Source organism: Psammomys obesus, unplaced genomic scaffold (genome assembly GCF_907164565.1).
Source record: "Psammomys obesus unplaced genomic scaffold, mPsaObe1.curated_primary_1811, whole genome shotgun sequence".
Lineage (NCBI taxonomy): Eukaryota > Metazoa > Chordata > Mammalia > Rodentia > Muridae > Psammomys > Psammomys obesus.
In genome coordinates this window covers 12,360,875-12,381,961 of record NW_026596109.1, presented here as the reverse complement: position 1 = coordinate 12,381,961, position 21,087 = coordinate 12,360,875, and the positions used below count along the sequence as shown (strand labels likewise).

The 21,087-nt window shown below is 37.5% G+C and overlaps 1 protein-coding gene across 1 annotated transcript in view; it reads right to left on the bottom strand.

The window, feature by feature from the left end:
• Faf1 (Fas associated factor 1) overlaps positions 1 to 21,087 on the bottom strand; it is a 284,522-nt gene that overhangs the window by 70,845 nt on the left and 192,590 nt on the right. The window contains exon 13 of the mRNA XM_055629006.1: positions 19,808 to 19,962. Within this exon, the coding sequence (XP_055484981.1) occupies positions 19,808 to 19,962 (155 nt within the window). The remainder of the gene's footprint in view (positions 1 to 19,807; positions 19,963 to 21,087) is intronic.

Sequence of the window (21,087 nt, the reverse complement as noted above, 5' to 3'; positions counted from 1 at the left end):
AAGTACATTTCATATATTTGCAGAATTTTGTTCTTTTTGAACAGTTACAAGTATTCCAGAACACCTAGAAGGGAAGACTAAAACTGTCAACCCAACTGCAACTCATTCTATATTTTTCAGTCAGATAGAAATAAATGGTTGCTATAATCATTGGATTCCAGAAATTTCCATCCCAAAGTGAAAAACAATTACCATTTTGCAATGCTGAGAAATCTCTTTCTCACTCTTTTTATTTTTTATTTTTTTTAAACAGTAGAGGACTTACATAAAGCAGCGACCTATTAAGCACTGACTTATTTGAAGAAGGAAATAAAAAGTGATTAGGGAGAGGTGGCTCCGTGGGACAGGAGGGCATGGCACGTGCCGTGGAAGCATGAGGCCTGATCCTAGTATCTATGATGAAATGCCGGACCCTTACTAGGAGCCTCAGCACTAAGCAGGTGAAGACTAGAGGCTTGCTAGGGCTTATTGGCCTCCAGCCTAGATCCAGGCTCATTAAGAAACCCTGTCACAGTGGAATAAGGCAAAGACTGACAGAGCAGGATGCCAACAATCCTTTTTCTAGTCTTCATGCTCACATGGGCTCACACCCACACACAAATGTGCATACATACCTCCAAAAGAAAGTGGGCTTGCTATTTAGGCTAGGCTGGCTGAGAGCACGCCTGTCTGCACCACCTTGAACATGGGTTACAACCACACCTCTGCCTGGATTTTTACATGAGTGTTAGTGACCCAACTCAGATCCTCAGACTTTATGGCAAGCACTCAACTGACTGCACTATCTGCCCAGCTCTGCTCCTTCATTTTCTGAATGACAGTAAAACCGTTAATGTTTTCATTTGGTTAATAATTTATCCGTGTATCTTACTGTAGTTCATTGTCCAAAAAGAAATTAGTGTTGGTTTGAACATACCATTTTAATAATAACATTAATGATGAAAATGTTAAGTAGCAGATAGGTCTGTTGGTAAAGGCAGTTGCTACCAAACTCAACAACTTGAATTCCATCCCCAGCACCCATGAAGTAGAAGAGAACTGACTCCAGCAAGCTTTCCTCTTACCTCCACACACATGCCCTGCCACACTCTCCCACATGCTTACACAGACAGACAGACAGACAGACACAAAGAGTTGCTTTTCAATGTTAAATATCATTAAGCATTTAAGAGTAACAACATACAAAAACCATTCCTATAAATCCTCCCATCCCAGCTCAGTTCTTTTCTGGAGCTCCTGTTGGAAATGTTCTTCAGCACTGCTGGGCTAACACCTCTGCCCTTGGAGGAAGCTTTGAGTTTTGTAGTCTTAAAAGTCTCTGGTCCACACTGAGTTAAGTAAACACGTACACAGCAAAGCTGCAGACTATGTGATCCTCAACTTCCAGTGTCCCAGGAATCACCCAGGGAGTTTTCCCTAGAGATTTTGACTGGGTGAGACACAGTACGCTTGCTCTCTAACAGATGTCTTCCCCCAGGTGATGTTTGCTTTTTGAACATTTTTCTTTTCTTTTTTTTTTTTTTTAATTAATTACAGTTTATTCACTTTGTATCCCAGCTGTAGCCCCATCCCTCACCCCTTCCCAATCCCACCTTCCCTCCCTCTTCTTCTCCTATGCCCCTCCCCAAGTCCAATGATAGGGGAGGTCCTTCTCTCTTTCCATCTGACCCTAGTCTATCAGGTCTCATCAGGACTGGCTTCTTTGTCTTCCTCTGTGGACTGGTAAGCCTGCTCCCCCCTCAGGGGGAGGTAATCAAAGAGCCAGCCACTGAGTTCATGTCAGAGACAATCCCTGTTCCTATTATTGGGGAATCCTCTTGGACATTGAGCTTCCATGGGCTACTTCCGTGCAGGGGTTCTAAGTTATCTCGTTGGTTGGAGTATCAGTCTCAGAAAAGACCCCTGTGCCCAGATTTTTTGGTTCTGTTGCTCTCCTTGTGGAACTCCAGTTCCCTCAAGGTCTTTCTCTCTCCCCCTTCTTTCATAAGATTCTCTGCACTCTGCAAAAAGTTTGGCTATGAATCTCAGCATATGTTTCAATTCAAGAAACCCCTTAAGATTCCTTTTGAGGTTTTGGTTGTCTCTGAAAAAGTCGGAAGGAATCATCCCCGAATGTTTTGGGTAATGCAGCTTCACTGAATTCTACCTTGTTTCCTTAGGTAACCTCTGAAAATGTTAATTCCTATTAGCTTCCTTGATATTGGTGAGCTCAGGTCTGGTGTATCTCACAAGTTTAGGAGCCCAGTGAGCAGAGAAAACCAAACAGGGCGTGGGAGCTTATGAGACAAATGAAATGTTTTGGGAAGACCTCCCTGCAAAGGTGACATTTGATCAAAAGCTCAAAAGAGGTGAAAGTGAAGTCAATAGCAGGCAAAGAGAACAACAAATACTGAAGGTCATATACCAAAGGTCACAAGAACAAGGTTATCCCATCTCATTCAGTATAGCTTCCAGTTCCATTTAGTTACCTGAAAATCTCTCCATTCATTTTTCTTTACAGCTAAGTAAAATTCCACTGTGCATATGCATGATATTTCCATTAACTACTCATCAGCTGAAGGACATCTCAGTTGTTTCCGTTTCCTAGCTATTACGAACAGACATCAATGAAGGCGACTGATCAAATAGTAGGACACTGAGTCCTCTGGGCATAGGCCAAAGAATGGTAAAACTAGGTCTTACAGCAGATCTATTGTTAGCTTTTTGAGATTCTCCACACTGATTTCCATAGTGGCCACACCGCTTTGCAAAGCCATCAATAATGAATCAGGAGTCCTATTTCCTGGAACCTTCACCAGCATTTGTTGTCAGTTCTTTTCTTGATTTTAGCCATTCTGACTAGGCAAAATAAAAATCTCAAAATAGTTTCAATTTGTATTTTCTGATTGCTAAGAATGTTGATCCTAGCTCTGAATCTGAAGTAACACTAAGGACGTTAGGAAAAGCCACAGGGGAATATTATTTTATAAACTTATTAAAAAACACACACACAAATAGAAAACATGGGGTTATGCCACAGAAAAACCCTAGTGCCAGGTGTAGGAAACCTCCCTTTGAGGTGTCAGTCGGGAGATTCCAACAGACTTAAGGCAATAGAGTCTACTGCCTCTCCCTCTGGCTGCCTCCAAGAGCCTGAAGGTAAGACCCTGCTCGGAAGACACCACACACTTCAGGCACTGGATATGGACTAATAAAGCTGGAAGCCTCCTCCTTGAGGATCAGCTCTCATAGTACCTAAAGGTGCTATGAAGCTGCCAATGTGGAAAAGCAATTAATAGTCCTAAAATAGCCCATAGCTATAAACCTAAGAACAACGACAGGTCTGGCAAGACACTCCCCAGAGTTGCAATAACATCACACTACCACCTCTGAGGCAACAATTGTCTAATCAGATCTAAATCCACCCACAGGAAGGAATTTCATGCCTAGTGCTATAATCCTAGACAACAACCTGTGGTTAGCTACCTTTGAGGAGAATCCGCTACTGCCATTTTCTTAAATGAATGTAATTTTTAATTGTATTCTAAATACTTATCCTTATACATAGATAACGATAGATCTGACCTGTCATCATTTTTGAAAAAGACAGAGACTATTACAGAAATTCACACCCGGTTAAAATGCAGAGAACTGGGGACCTAGCTGCAACTGGCACATCTATAATGCAACCCCCACATCTAAAGGCCAGGGGTCATATAGGAGACAGGGTGGAAAGCAGATACTAGTTACTAGCTAGTGTGTTCTAGACATGTCAGGTCTGTGTTCACGAAATCTCAACAACATGGTTGCTGACACAAGACCTGCATGATAGCAACACGAGTTAATACAGCTATGTGGGCGGGAAGAGACGACAGCCTTTGCCCAGATGAAGACCCACAGGGACTCAGTGGCTGTGGAGAGAAGGAGAGACACCTTCTCCACAGACAGGCCACCTGACAGGCAGACAGGAGAGACAGCCTTCTCCTCCAGAGACACTCCACCTGACAGGCAGAGAGAAGGAGAGACAGCCTTCTCCACAGACACGCCATCTGAGAGGCTATCCATTCCCAAGTACTCAGTTAAATGTAGAAAATAAAAGCGACACTTAATGGGCTAAGTAGGTGGGATTTTAAAAATATTTGTGTGTGTGTGTGTGTGTGTGTGTGTGTAAGTAAAAGGAAAGTAACTGTAGAAACAGAGCTCATGAACTTGAGAAAGAGTAGAAAGGGGGATATGAGAAGGAATGGAGGAGGGAAAGAGGGATGAAAATGATATAAATATAGCACTTATGCATGAAATTATAAAGAAAATTAATTTTAAAACTTCATGAGAAGATGAGTATGGCTAGAGTAAAACAAAACATAAAGACGAGGCATATGACTGTGACGATATGGTATAACGCAAGTCAAGAAAAAAACGAAAAAGGCTTCTGAATTTCAAACCACACTACAAAGCTCAATATACAAAAATCTTTTACAAACCATTAAGTAAAAGTGAAGAGAATATGTATGGGGTAGCCTGAGAAGCAGCTAAGGCTAAGACATACGTGAAAGTGCTCAAAATAACTCATAATGAGCTAATCCTATTTATTCTTAATTTTAAAATTTTATTTAGTTATTTTACGTATACTACTGTTTGTCTACATGTGTATCTGTGCACCATGCCGTGTGCCTGGCGCCCACGGAGGTCAGAACTCCTGCGACTGGAGTTACAGAAAGTGGTGAGCCCCCATGTGGATAGCTGGAATCGAACTTCTTTCTACAAGAGCAGCAAGCGCTCTCACCACTGAGCCAACACTCCAACCATGAGCTAAATCTTACTTAAAGCTATTCTAAACACCACGTTTTTTTTCAGCTGTCAGATTAATAAAGATTAAGGAAAGTCACTTCTACCCAAATGTAATATGAGTGAAAATGGTACCAACTTTATCACTGGCACTTTGGCAGAATATATTAAAATTACACGGGCATATATCCCTTCAAATTATCACTTTTATACCTGGGCGCTAATAGATATGCTTGCATGAGAAATTATCAGTGTACACAATTAAACACTGCACGCTGATAATTTCCTTATCATGGTAATAATAATATTCCACTTGAATATTATTCCACTAAGTAGATGTACTTCCTATTCTGTTTCCAACAACTCCAAGCTAGGTATGTATTCTAAGTTTTAATCACTACAAAAGGATAAAATAAATATCCCAAGTATTTACTGAAGAATAAGTCTGTAAAGCAGACTTACCGGGCAAGAAGGCATATTATGAAGTGTTTTTTCTAAAAACACTTGGGTATAATGCCCTTTCAACTATATTGTAGACATTTTGACATATAGGCAATTAAAAAGACAAAAAACAAAACAGGATGAGATTTGAGGAGTGACTTGGAAAAAGCATTTATTTGTTTAAATCTTAAACTTTCTGTTATGTCAATAAATTGCTAGCCAGAATATAAAAATTTAAAAATTCAGAATTTAAAAATTTAAATACACACAAGCACACATGCAAAACTTTTGGTTGTTGTTTTGTGGTGATGAGGAACAAATACAGACCTCACATATGTTGGGAAATCAAACTACGTAACTTCTTAGTTTTTTGTTATTTATAAATCACTCTTGGTAAAAAGGTTTTGAGACCTAAGAGTTTAATAACAGGGGAGTAGTTAAGAGATGGTGGACTAATTTATAATTACCTTGGAGGGGGACCAATAATCCTAAATCACCTTTTCTTACCATTTAGCTGCAACATACCTAATCTAAAAATCCAAAACCTGTCATGATGGCAATTCAAAATTTCCAGATTTTTAAAAAACGATTTTGGACTCTTAAGACAACTCAATTGGTTGTCTACGCAAATATTCACAAATATGAAAGTACTGTGAAATCAAACACCACTCTCCAGACATTTGCAGTAAATACTGCTTTATCTAAGCTGAGCATGGTAGCATACACCTTTAATCCCAGCACTCTAAGAGTTTGAGGCCAGCCTGATCTACAAGGGGAGTCCATGACAGCCAAGGCTAAACAGAAAACCTGTCCTAAGAGTCGGGTGGAAGTAGGGGTGGGGAAAAGTGCTGATTATATGTAGTAAAAGCATAAACATTACTTTAAATCATGAAAATCCTTCATCAAAGGATAAGCTTAATTTTTCTTTAATGTGGACCACAAACTCTTAGTTGGAAGGAGTAACAGAATAATTAATTCAATCCCGTCTCTAGCAATGTGGAGATGACTTCTTTCCCAAGGACTGTAGAAGAGAGCGATGGACATATAGAGAATGATTTTTGTTCTAAGGACACTGTCTCCAAACAGTAATCTGGTCTATGGGCGAGGCTTAGATTTAATAGTTCAAATTATACTTCAGGGAAAAATACAGAGAATGAGATTAAAATTTACAGTGCAAGGTGATATCCCTGGACCATTACCAGGAAACGAATCTACTCGTATCCACTTCTGTACATAACACCTAACATGGATTTTGCCTGAAATACAGGCTTCTTTCTCTCTCTCTCTCTCTCTCTCTCTCTCTCTCTCGGTCTTCAAACTACTTCTGAAATCGGTTTAATTTTAAAAAAGTATAAGTTATGATGGTCTTCAGGGTTCCCATGAGTTTTTACCTTTATTTGGACTGTCAAAATAAGTAGGCATTGATCAACAAGTTTGTGATTCTAAACACCTTTCTGATTTTTTTATGCAAACTAGAGTTTTTGTATAATTGCATTTAAAAAAAACTACCCATTGACTTTGGAAAGCTTCAGATCATCCAAACATTAACATAATCTATTTATTGCATGTAGCAGAGTCTTGTGGCAAGAATAGAGACACTGAAGGAAGACAACTCTGAGACTGCCATTTATTAGTTGTTTTTTGGTCAACTTAATCTGAGCCTCTGCTTTTCATCTACTTAATGAAGATAATTACACCTAATTTCAGAATTAGTCTGCAGGTTATCAATACTACTTCCTCCCCTTTCCTTTATGTGCTTCAAGAGTCAAACAGCTTCCCTTCCTCACCAAGAAAAAAAAATATGCATCCTAAACTGAGCTTCCTGCTATACCACTGTAAGACAACGTTCTTCTGTGAGGGAGACAGCTGAAGTGGCTATCTGTGTCTCCCCAGCTAACATGTTCCTTAACTTTTCTCGACTGCCAAATTCAGGGATGTTATGATTTTGTTATATAAAACACTTCAGCATTCTTTCTTCCAGGGCTGGCGAGTTTCTCTTAGATCCTGACATTTATTCATATCGAAAACAAGTACCACCTGAATAGATAAGAAGTATCAGAATGCTAAGATGCCACACACAGAAAGTCTTTATGATATAAAATATCAACAATGCAAAGCAGAAGCACTTCTGTCACTCATTAAGCTTTCAATCAATAATCCATGTGACATGCAGCAATTTGTAAGGGTTTACAGTTGAGACAGCTGATGCTTGGCAAGGGAGAACAGGTGTGTCACAGTGCAGGGTTTTCTCTACAGTCCACCTGACATGTGTTACACCATCAACAAGTAAGAGGTATGCAGCATACCACCTAAGTGCCCTGAAGAATTACTGTTACAAAAAAAAAAAAAAAAAAAAAAAAAAGATTTTAATGCCCTCTATATTCTACAAGGGATTAGATTTTTAAACTTCATTTTAAATAATCTGTCTTTTACATAACAGTAGACAAGAACTGTCTGTTAATAATTCTTAATAATTCTCAAATAGAAGTCTTACAATAAAATTCACCCTTGCATTTAATGTCAGGAAATGTGGAGAGGCACTGTTAGAATCCCACATAGAAGAGAGTGACCATGATGATAAAACGTGTGATGAAGAGGAACATATGCCTAAGATCTCTCGGTTTTCCCAGTCTGCTGGTAAAAAGGCAGAATCTGATATTCTAGCAGAAAAAGTAAGTGAACCTAAGAGATTATACAGACTCATCTATTTGCCATTATTAACTGGTTTTCAATTAATTTGATTTGTTTTACACTGTATTTAAGGTAATAGTTACATTCATTTTTTTAAGTAGCAAACTGTAAATGCTAAATAAAAAAGATACATACATATATACATACATGAGAGAAGATAAGGGAGCAAAAGTATCTTCCCAACTTAAACTTAACAACTTGGCATATAGTGAATGCTTATTAATAATTTTTTGGGGAGAGAATGAACAAATGGATTGGGAAACTAGGATAATAAAAAAAGGAATGACAAAGAAATGTCTATAATTTGAAGATGAGAATGTAAATAGCTCAATTTAAAAAAATACACACCAGCAAACTCACTCAACATCCTGTAAAATTTAGAAGAGTAGCTTATAGAAACGGTTTATGAGTTCTGGTAGACTGCCAAGATGATGAACACTGTAAGCTTGGACAATCTGAATTCCAGAAAGGCAAAAACAGGAGATGCTTTGAGAAATCGTTTGGGATAAGATTTAGAAACCTAGGCTAGTCATCTGTCCCAGGAGAAGGTGGTCTCAGTTACGGACTTCTGCCCTGCAGACATTTTTATGCATTAAGACAAAGCCCAAATACATACCGGTAGTTAAGTGCACTAAGCACCGTAGGCCAGGCATTTAAATTTGTTCTGAGGCACACGTGGTGTGGCGTCAGCCACGGAGTCACAACAGGCGTGCCGCCCACAGAGCCATCCCACTGGCCCAGGGCATTTAAAAACGACTTAAAATTCACTTTGATTTTAAAAAGCTCCGTGTTGAACACATGGTCCTCACACCCTCCTCCTCCTCTTCTTGCAGCAATTCCTGTCAACCCTTTTTGTTTCACAGTTTCACCTCTACTTCCTCATCGTCTGATATGCCATATAGATGTGTACACACACACACATACACCTGGGGATCACAAATGGGAAAAACCCTGATACTTGTCTTTCTGAGGCTGGCTTTACCTCACTTAATGTGATTATGTCTACCTGTATCCAATTTTCTACATGCAACATAACCATTCTTTCTAAGCCTGAAAACACTTACGCTGTATATACAATGCTGCATTTTCCTTATCCATTCCCTTGCTGTTGCACACCTAGGCAGGTTACATAACGGGTGAAAAGTGCGCCACAGACACTCATGTGATGAGCCCAATGGGCGTTTGACAAAAAGCCAAGTGTGGTAAGAGATGAGTCACATGGTGATCAATTCAGATTTCTGAGTATCCTCCACACTGATTGATGATCATGGTGCCTAGCATTTGTTGTAGTCTTTCTGCAGTCTTTTCTCCAAACTGATGACATACCAGAGTTCTTAGGTGCTCAATGTATGAGATAATAAACTATTTTAAGGTGCTCAGAGTATGATAATTTGTAGAGGTCAGAGGTCACATCGTGGAACGAGCTCTTTCCTTCCACCTTTACATGGGTTCTGAGACCAAACTTAGGTGACTTGACTTGTCCTGCAAGTACCCTTACCTTCCGAGCCGTCTTACTGCCCCTCATATGTTTACTGACCATTTCTATGTTATCTTTTGATAACTTCATTTTTCCACTTACTGATTGGGTTATTTTATTGTGTGTTTATTCTTTAGTGTCCTGTGTTCTTTGTACAGTCTAGATATCAATCCTCTTTCAGGTGTGAAGGTGACAAAGTTTTCCTATCTGCTGTCCTCCGCTGGACTGATGTTTCCTTTTCTATGCATGTGTTTACGTTTCATGAGGTTCTGTGAGTGTGCTGACTGCCGGCCTTACTTCCTGGACTACCCAACCCCTCACTGATAGTCTCTGTCCAAGTCTGTATTCTAAAGTGTCACTAGCTCTAAGTTTCCTGTCTTATATTATTAAGGTATTGGATCCTTTAAGAGTGCATTTTTGTGCAGTTTCATTCTTTTACATATCCAGTTTTTTATTTATTGAAGAGGCAATCTTTTCTCTAGTAATTTTGGCAACTGTATTGAAAATCAAGTGGCTCTGACTATTTAGATTAACCAAAATTCTTATTTTATTTGTGTGTGTTTCCAGTTTAGTGATAGGTATGGATGCTATGCACATGTGTGGAAGCCAGAGGAGAATTGTGTAGGGTTGCTTCTCCTCTCCATTTATGTAGCTTCTGAGACTTGAATTCAGGACCTCAGGCCTGCATACCGAGGGCCTTTATCCACTGTATGGGTTTGTACCTCAGTCTTCTATGTATTCAAATAATTTGTATGTCTGTTTCTATACCAGTACCATGCAACTTTTGTTATTATAAATCTATCATTTCATTTAATTCTAAGAACAACTCTGAGGTTTGTGGTTTAATCTTCATTTTACAATATGGAAATTGCATCATAACAAAGGTTTACACAAGTTGCTTAAGGTCTTTATATTACCATGTGGCACAGTTAGAATTTAAATTTTGGTTTGATGAAATTCAAAATTCATCCATATTCTCAATCATTCAGTACTTAGAACATCCGACAACTAATACTGGGCTTCACAACAAGATAAAAATGTGAAAAAAGTTGATAGGCCCCTGGCCCTTATTATGCTTACACTGCAGTGGAAGAGCCAGAGAGTAAATGTTAACACTTCCACGAGTAATGGCCTAATATGACCTGAAGGTGTGTGAAAGAGAATGCTGGGCAGGAAGGTCTTTTCTAAATAAGTTTATGAAACCTTTCTGAACAGGGAACATTTGAAAAAAGGACCCTTTGTCTTTTCAGTGGCTTCTGATTTGTTAGTAAGTGGGAGCAGAGTAGAGAGCAGTGCAGTGTGTTTAGTGAGTGAAGGGAGAGTACAGAGAAGATTACTTTAGGTCAGACACGGTAGTGCCTGCCTTAGATCTCGGCACTCATGAGGCAGAAGTAGGTGGACTCCTGTGAGTTCAAATCATCACCAGCCAGCATAGTGAGCTCCAGGACAGCTAGGACTACAGAGTGAAAACCCACTCTTAAAAACAAAACCCAAAAAACTGGTTTAGTGCTGAGAATGTGCCAAGGAAAAGAGAATAATCTATTCAGGATTCTCCGAGTTGTGACACAGACTGAGCCAACAGCAGATAAAAGTGGTAGGCAGCTTTAAAAAGAGTAAACAATACAATTTTTCTATAAATGAGTTACTGAAACACAATCCAGAGCATCAGAATTTTTCCATGGGTAAAGATACTGTTTGGTAAATTAGATCATTGAAATTGTTAGTCATTAATTAGTCATTAATTTTATTGGTTGAATTAACAAGTTTCTTTTATAACTCCTCTGGCTGACTTAATACCAACAATCATGGAAGAGGAGCCATGTACTACTGATTTTTAATTATACAGACCTATGATTGGTAAAACTCCTTCAGAAACAAGTATAAATAAAAACTGAATAATTGTGAAACAGGTGTGATAATGTATTTAATCTCAGCATTCAGGAGGCAGAGGCAGGCAGATCTCTGTGAGTTTTAGACCACCCTTGTAATCTTTATAGCAATTTCCTGTCCCATAAGGGCTACAAGGGCTTTTAGTAAGACCCTATCTTCAATAAACAAACAAACAAGAAGCTTCATGAATGTAGCCTCTCTGGCCTTTCTAAGAGATGCGAACTTCCTGTTACTCTGGCTTGTACACGGAGACCATACAATTCCTTGTTCTCTGCATTTTCAGGAGCTATGATGGCAACAACGTGCACACCAACATGCAAGGGGAAAGCTTGTGGGGCCCCAATCACAGGCAAAGAACTATATGCAACGGGGAATGCTGACCTGAGAGAAATGGTCTTCACAAGGGAAAAGAGAATACCCCCTCCCGAAAAAAACTGGTTACTAATATCAGGGGTCAGTCCCGAGATCATATTCACATAGGTAACATTATACAGACCGAGCACGTTATACTTACATACTTAGGAATGAAGAATGTGTGTGTGTTTGTGTAACAATCATTTAAAAAAAGAGGTCATGAATGAAAGGAACAAAGGAAGGTGTGCACGGGAGGAGTTGGAAGAAGAAAATGGAAGGGGAAATTCATGTATATGTAATTTCAAAAAGTAAAAATTTATTGAAAATAAAAAATTTAACAACAAAAGAGGTGAATAACGACAAGTTAGTAAAAGAAATCTCATACCTTTTCAACTTCTAGCAAGAAGAAAAACAAAGAACATGATGGGATATATGTATCTTGAAATATTTCATAAATGTCTTTCAGAATTTGTTTCCATTGGTGACTCAAGTTTTGAAATCTACACAAACAATGGGCAAACAACTGACGGTCATATCTTTTGGCTCTATATTCTAAAATATAAGACAGGAACCACTGAAGGTGAGTCTGTGAATATGCTATACTTGAGCACACAGAAGAGGTCAGAGAATCAGGAAAGATTTAGCCAAAGATCACACAGGTGCCAAGGCTTGGTTTTATACTCAGACTGCATGTATACTGAAAAGGTGAAGAGGCTCTCAATTCAGTACATCTAAACCATTCCACAGCACACAGAACAACTCAGTGATAAGTTGTATGACAAAAGGATTCGATGCAAATACAAATTTACAGTGATATGCTCTTGTACTAGAATTTCAATAGCATTGCATTTGTACTGTTCTTTTCTAACAAAAATCATCAGAGACTGCCTCCTGACAACTACACGGGTTAAATGCATACTCCCTGAATAATTTTATTAATTAGATTAATGTTGAGAACCCTGTGCTATCCTACCATAAATGTGTTTAGTCCAATACACTCATGTCCCATAGGCGGTTCTAATTGCAGGACCAGGAAGCGGTTCGGGAAGTGTGGAAACTGGAATTAAGAATAGCTTGTAAACTGGTAATTTTAAATTACTTCAAAGGGTGTTTTAAAAGATAATACATTTTTAAAGAGTAAAACTGTATTACAGATGGTTTAACCAGCATCTGCATACAGATGGGCTTACTCTGAAGAGTAAGAGGCCACCACCTTTCACCCATTGCCCCTTCCCCTTCCTCCCAGCACTATTAGGAAACTACTCACAAGTGCACTCCTGGACAATGCTGAGCAGTAATTATGACTTGCTGACAAAGAGATATGAACAATTACGGAGCCCATTTTGAAACCCTACACTAATAAAGTCATTAGATGCTGCCCTTGCCATGATCCTTCTAAAAGCTTCTGAAGTTACAAGAACACACGGCATTGTTTGCAGGGACAATTGCTGCTGGCAGAACGCAAACCTTGAGTTAAACCATGCTGCAAATTGATCTTGACATTCTGTTAAGACCGCCACTAAAAATCAAAAGCAGAGGAGAAAAGGAGAAAATGAGTGGGCAGGATGTAATCATGGAACAGGAGGGGTTCCTCCTCACCTTCTCTCCTCCCTCTTCACAAAACAAACCAGGGAGAAAATGACAAACTCTCCTGGTGTTTTGGAACCTTTATTTTAAAGCATTAATTAAGCCCTTGACCTGGGATGTTTAGGATGGCAATACATTTCCTTTAAAAGTACTGGAAGGAAAATGTTGCACAAAAGGAATAACGCTGTTTAGGGAAAATTATATGGAAGTCCGGCATGATGTCTCTGGAAGTCTTAGTCCTCAGACCACAACACATTCATGTGTTTTATCAGATAACTCTGCAGAATCCTTATTTGCTCCTAGGTTACCAGCTGGAAATTAACACTCCTCATGTCTTTCACACAGTCCCTGCACCTGGGCCATATCTGCTGGATGAAATGGAAGTACAGAGTTAGAGGAACATCGTCAGCTAGGCTTCAGCCAGGCATGAACCACCAAGCAGTCCGGAATGAAGGGTAAGCCATGGCCAATATGACTAATTACCGAGATGGAAAATACAGATGAAGACAGCCTACTGAGGAGAAGTGCTTTAAGTCAATTAACTCTCACCAAAGATTAAGTAAAGTGGAAAACCATCACTGGAGTATTATGGCAAACAAGTACCTGTCATCCCAACAGCAAAAGTTTGCAGAAACTTGAAATAACAAACCCAAGGGCAGAAGTTGAAAAGCTGATATCCATGGGCAGTAGATTATGTCTGGGAACACTTGTATTAACTATGCACGCAAAAATTAGCATAATGTTTTATGTGTTACATGCAATCTGTTTAACCTGTGCACTATCAGAAATTCCTAGAAAACTACTATAGTTACTGTCAAAACTCTTTAGAAAGGGTGTACAATGCCTGATTTATCCTTTTGTACAAGACATTTTTTAACAAGAACTGAAAAAAGAAATTAATTTTTTAAAATTATAATTCTCAGACTATTTAGCTGGCACTATCCTAGTCCAACCCAGTGTTTGACTATCGGTTTGCTAGAATTAGTTTGCTAGAATTAGTTACCATATACCAGCAACGCCTTTCGTTTACTTTTGATGAGAGTAAGAGATATCCATTCATCTATATCAATTTCTATGTGGTCTTCCTTATGAAGCAACTTCAGTCTAGAACCCACTCAAAGTGGAGGTCCTTCATGGCACTTTTCTCATGTCTCAAACAGGCATCCAAATAGATTTAACAGAAGGAAAAAAAACCTAATATTTATTGTACTGGTGTTTTATATAGTATTATTTACGGTAATTCGGTGCTTAAATGAAATATGCTTGGCCCAGTATATAACTCAACATATGGCCAGTCCAATGCTCTTGTCCCACAGATGTTTACTTTCATTAATGCCAACAGACTACAGGAAGTTCAGTGCAGTCTCCGAATGGCCCAGTTTGAACTGTTCTGGGATATCGGAGAATTGGTTAAAGCTGAGGAAATAAATCTTAGACCCACTAGATGGCTACTTCTTGGCCGGGAGTCACGCCCTTTGCCAGATGGCCCAAGAGCACATGGGGCATATATATGAGCACAAGGTAAGGTCTTCTGGGACCAGCAGGAAAGTTGGGACATTGCTGTTGTTGTTATTGTTCATTTTGTAAGGAAAAGGAAGGCTTTAGTTTCATTCTTCCTATCAGTTGCTTCAGGGGCGATGACACAATTAGAGACACAGTAGCACTTCTAATTTTCTTGCCATTACTCACGGTGGTACACTCTTTACATTATTTTTTAAAGAGACCGTGAGAGGTTATTTACTTATTATCAATATAGTACTTTTTAAGAAGGCACTGTACAAGCACTGAGATTACAGACACAGAACTCCAGGGGAATGACAACCTAGCAGGGAAACACCACAAAACAGAATAAATAATCTTAATGTGAGCTAGCCTAGAAATATTGCAGGAACGTAGAGAAAGCGCATTAATGCAGACTAAGGCAACAGGAATGGAATGGGGTATGTAAGACTTCTTGATGCCGACATATGTTTTAAATGAAGTAATCATTCTTCCAAAGATAAGCATTAGCTCACTAAGAATACACAGTAATAACAATTCTTTTAATTGTTTTAGCTGACCTCATATTTTTCTGTTGTTACACTTCCAAAGAGACAACTGATCTCTGCAATAAGCCAAGACTGGATCAAATCACTAATAAAACTTTGGATATGTCTATCCCAGATGGGTGAAGTTGATTCTCAGCCTGGTTCAGACCATATACATTTACACTCAACTGGTAGCTCCGTCTCTGTATCTACAATCATCTTAGCCACTGACTCCACTAAAAACACTTGGTTATGTTGCTTTAAATAGCAGTACACTTTTCTAAATGTGCAACTCAATAAATGAGGAATGCTACTAATACATACATCTTTGAATAGAATGAGTACAATTTGAAATTTGATTTTATCTTTCTATGTATCATCTCTTTCAAGTCCTTCTGAGACCTCCTGAAGTATAGCAACTCCCAATGAAATGTACTTCTAAGCACTTTGGACACATTTTACAGTACAAATTAGTTACTATCTTGCTTATTGACTATATTTAACACCTAGTATTATATATTGTTTAACAGTTCATCCTCAGCTTCTCAGCATCAATTCTTATATATATTAAACTCAGTAAATATTTACTCAGTGAATAAACAAATATATATTTCTTGTTTTTCTCTTAAGATATTTTTTAAGAAATGAGGCAATGGCTAACTGGTTGAAATGAAGTGTTGTTCTTACAGAGGACCCAAGATGATTCCCAGTACCCAAATAGTGGCTCACAGCCATCCCTAACTCCACTTGCAGGGTATCCAATACGCCAACACTCTCTTCTGACTTCAACGGCCACAAGGCCAACCGCTGGTGCAGACTATGTAGGCAAAACTTTCAAGCACATAAAATAAAGTTAATGAAAATAATTTTTCTATTTGTCTAAAACTGATTTATAGCATTTCCTTGTTTAGTATCTTCTGATCCTTTTGAATTCATCCATTTATAGGTGTATCTTATATTTCTATGAGGATTTCTGGCCAAACCAACAGTTAAGAAATTATACCTTCTAACACCTCTGAAGACTACTAAGGGCTCTCTGTTTATTTCTGTAAAAAGAATGGCTCTAAAAACCCAAATAGACTACAGCCAATAAGACTATAGAATTTTTCAACTATGAAAACACTTTTAAATATAAAATTATAAACAACATTGATAGATGGAATTAGATACTTGTATTTATTTACTTCCTCTCAGAAATTTAAAAAGCACTATGCATAATAAAGTAAGTTTTTCTAGGATATTTAGTAAGGGAGAAGGCAGACAATACTCAATAGTACTAAAGTTTGGTGTCTCTGTTTAGATTTGGGATGTTTCATTTTCAAAATAGAAGTTATTATAATTCATTTTATATTGACATAGAATGTTCTACCTAGGTATTCAACTTAGGCAGTTATCTGTATCATTTTAGATGTGAGAAATCCAAATTAATAAAAAACATCTTATAAAAAAGTTTAACAATCCATTTTTCAGCTAGGCAAATGCTGCACACAAAGGCAGAGAATAGAGTTGGCAGCCAGTCTTAGCTATATAATGAGTTTCTGTTTAAAGACAAAAAAAAAAAAAAAAAAAAAGAAAGAAAGAAAGAAAAAGAAAAAATTTTATTAGGCAATCAGGAAATATTTTATATTAGTAAGTGTCACCCTCACTCATATCTGTAAAAAAACCAAAGCATTCATTTATCTTAATATCTTTGACTTATCTTTTATATACATCTAATGTTCATAGCAAATTGTGACTAGAGGATTGGCATTTCTATGGGCTTAACTATACTTCTTAAGAAAGACAGCGTCTGACCAGCAAGGTCATTCTCATCTCAGACATCAACATCCAGAGGCGTAACATTAGTTGTAATCCTAGAGAGCTATTCAGGAAGCATCTAGTCTAACCAGTTCACAGGCACAGATTCTCCACATTTATAGGATTTGTCTAACTGGGACAGACAGCGTCAAGACCAGAAAAACCATCAAGAATTCATTTCCAAATATTTTACATCTATTGTAAAGAAATCAAATTTAGGGCTGGCCTTACGGCAGCATGCTGTCCAAGTGTGTCACACAACTGAGCTTGAGGTCAGTTTGGGCTACCTGAGGTAGGAGGCAGAAAAGCAGGAAGATAAGACAGCAGGAAGGAAGACGGACAGGTAGGTAGGCAGACATGAGTCTTAGAGGAAACACAGTACCAATCTTGATATAAGGGGAAACCTCTTTGTCTTTGCATTTGTAAATTTCCAAGTCACTTCTCTAGTAATACAGCTGATGCCCTAACCCCACTGGTCAGGAAATGTTAGTAGAGAAGTACTTTACTGAATTGAGAATGCAAGCTAGACATTTGCCAGTCAAAGCTAAAAGAATCAAATGAATGATGCAATCATTTTTCCTGATAAACATCTTCGGATAAATATGATATAAAATATCCGAAAAGTATTATGCATCAGGAAATCCAAATAATTTTCTTTAAGTGAATCTATGACAGGTAATAAGGAATCTGGGGAAATAAATCAACCTAATTATCTCACAGTTTTATAGATCAAAAGAAATCCACTCTTGCTGTTTGGTAGATATGTTATTTTAATGAACTTTTATCTTGTATTTATAAAATACACATTTTCCAATTTGCCTTAATAATAACAATGGGCCTGTTATTCAAAAGTAGTTACAGAATTTTATTTGCTACCTTCATATAGAGAAATGGAACACCTAAATTTTAAATTCATTTTTAATACGTAATATGAACAAAAATAGCTTTGGAGTAGGCACAATAATTTTCTTAAATTCCACAAATCGTTCCATTCTCTTTCCTGCAATGCCCCATTTGTAGTTTCTATCAATGTTTATTAAACTGAATTTCCAGATGTTTCTATTTTCAGTCTTTAGTATCATTTCTTACTTTCATGACAATAATTGACACATTTTTAAAAATGTGGATTGAAACTGCCTGTCATACTTCATTGTGCAATAGCTGAACTGAGCCTTTATTTATTTATGTATTTTTTAAGTGTCATAAGGAGTTAACAGGACACAGCTGTACTGGCTCTTTCTAATAAGCAGCTTCTGTCGCTTTGGTCACCACAGGTGTCTCTGTGACCTGCAAACTCTTATTACTAGTGTATCAAAGTTGTGCTACTTAACAGACTTCTTTAGTAAAACATAACAAAGCAATTACATGGCTGTTGATTGCTAGTCATAAAAAAAACCCTCAAACACTGTTTTTCAAAAGAAACTACACTGCAATTTTTTGTCATTGTAAAATAAAAGGAACTAAGGAATTAAATGGAGGATAGAACAAAATGACAGCAGGTAGCCAGCTGAACTTAGCCACTACAGATGGTTCAGAAATAGTGTTTCCTTCCCCAGCGAGCTGAGGATAAAAGAAAAGCAGGAGAGTCCTGACTGCCAGTGAATGGCAAAAGATTTAGCCAAGTCTTCAGTCTATGTATTTTGCCTCATGAAAGACCTTCGATGCTGCATTTTTATCTGTTTTTGGCACTGCTTTTCATCACCTTTAACTGAGTGTGAATAATAACCTGATTTAATTTAAACAAATACAAGGTGCTAAAGGTTCTTTATTTATGTATAACAGGGAACATTTCCAAGGCACAACCGAGTCATCCTCGGAAATTTCCTAACCATTTGCTTAAAGAAATGAAGTATTAGATGAAGAAATTGCTCTACCATTCTTTTTGCCTCATGGTTAAGAGGAGAACCACCTTTCTTTTCAGATTCAGATTACATAAAATTAAGTCTGAATAATGACTGAAACTCCAGCCAGCCATAAATTAAAAAGACAAATCCAATGATTTCTAATTGTTCCATAGTTGCTTGTTAAGTAAGTATGCTAGGCTTGCTTTGAAGTGAATTAATTTAACCTTCCTCCCTGTTTATAAGTGTGTGATTATGACTGTGTCAACACACCCAAAGTAGCATCATGAGATGTGTGGCAGAGAGTTAAGTAGACATGATCAAAATCTCAGAAAGGACTGCAAGAGGCAGACTATGGACAGTATGATCAGCAAACTAAGTTTCTGCTGACAACTAAAACAGGCTTTTTCTTCCTAAGAAGAATATGGATGCCCTGCTGGCTGTGTGCAAAAGAATGTGTGCAATAAAGCGATCAGATCAATTAGCATATGCTAGAGTAAAGCTATTACCAACTCCGCTGGAGTAGTCCAGAATGTTCTGCCTTCTTCACTGATGTTATTTAAAAAGAAAACAAACTTATTATTAGAATTACTATTAGATTTGCTTTGCTATTTATGAACATAGTAAAAGCAGATTTTATTTAAATAATCAATAACTTCCTAGAAATGTATTCTCCCTCCTTGCAGATTTAAAGACAAAATCTTGTTTCATTTTCATATGTTTTAATTACGAAGAGTTTTATAAGTTAAAGTATACTTTCATATGGTAATACCTGCATTGTTAGCTATAACAGATTTTATCTAATGAAGTACAAGGGAAGAGAATTTAAGCTGAGGGCTGGAAAATACCCACAATGATGATAAGAAGTCAAATGCACTGAGGACTTCATTTTTTTTATAACAGAAACCCAACTCATAACTTGTGAACAACAGTATTACCTTGCTCTGTTGGCGTCCTTTGTCAGATCCCAAGCCCAGGTTATAAAATTTTGACTCAGATAAGAAACAATGGATTCAGCACAAAGCATTTGTGAGCAGAACACGTTGGTTAGTACACTTTCATCATGGTGGAGGTAGATAGCAAGAAGCTTTCTCTGAAAAGAGAAAAGACCAATCAATTAAAATATCCACTAAAATGAGACTTCTTGAACTCAAGAGAGGCGCAATCAGTGTATCTGAACAGCGAAGACAATCTAACGTTACTCCCCTAAAAGAACAGCGTTCTTCAGCACTGCCAGCACATCTACTAGCATTAATGCATTTTATGTCCTTATACTCTAATGAGGTTACGATGCTTGTGTGTGGTTTTAGAGAACACAGTCTTGGGTTTCTATTAACATGTGCAAGGCAAATTTCAGCAGAACTGCCACAGAACTTTCTTTAAATAAAATAGATTTTACACTCTTCATATTTAATGTACACTGTATTAACTCTAAACTATTTACTAGGACAGAAAAATCCCTAAAAAGTCTGTTCTACTTGAAAAAGTCTAAAATGAACTTTAATTTTAATTCAACTGATAATTTGAAACTTAACATGTGCCTCTATTAAAATCCTTATTTAAGAGCATGTACTGTTTTATTGCCATAAAAAAAAAGACAGAAAAACATTTAGTCCATAAGAAATGACACCTGCTCTCTTAAATGTTTCTGTCATAATTGGACAGTCAATAAAATAATTGAATCTAAAAAGTAAATTTCAACAAGATAATTTGTAGTATGTTAACATTACAATGGCAGCAATGAAAGGACCTAAATATTTGTTCTCTAACTTCTTAGTGCTGAGTTGTAAGAACAGCTACAATTATCAGGAAAAAGAAAGGTAAAATTTTATGGCAGGGAATACGTATGATAAGGAAGACATTCATAAGGATACAAACTTCTTTGTTTCTTTCTGCCAAAGAAAGATGGCAAAGAAACTAGCTCATCTTTCTTTTCATATTAAATAAGGATGTAATGATAGTAAATGAAAACGTGCTGTGTGGGATTCTCAACAAAAGCAAGTGTCTAAAAAAAGGGTCAGGCTGATGAAAGGCTAACGAAGTCTGATGCTTGGAACAATGCTGAATAAGAACCTAGATTATAAAAATAATAGACAAGTAAAATTCATAAAAATGCTTTCTTCAAAGCACAATTTTACATTAGTCCCAAAATCATCTATTATAAGAGGATACATTCTTATTTTGCAATTATTATTTACACAAATCTCCAGACTGTATC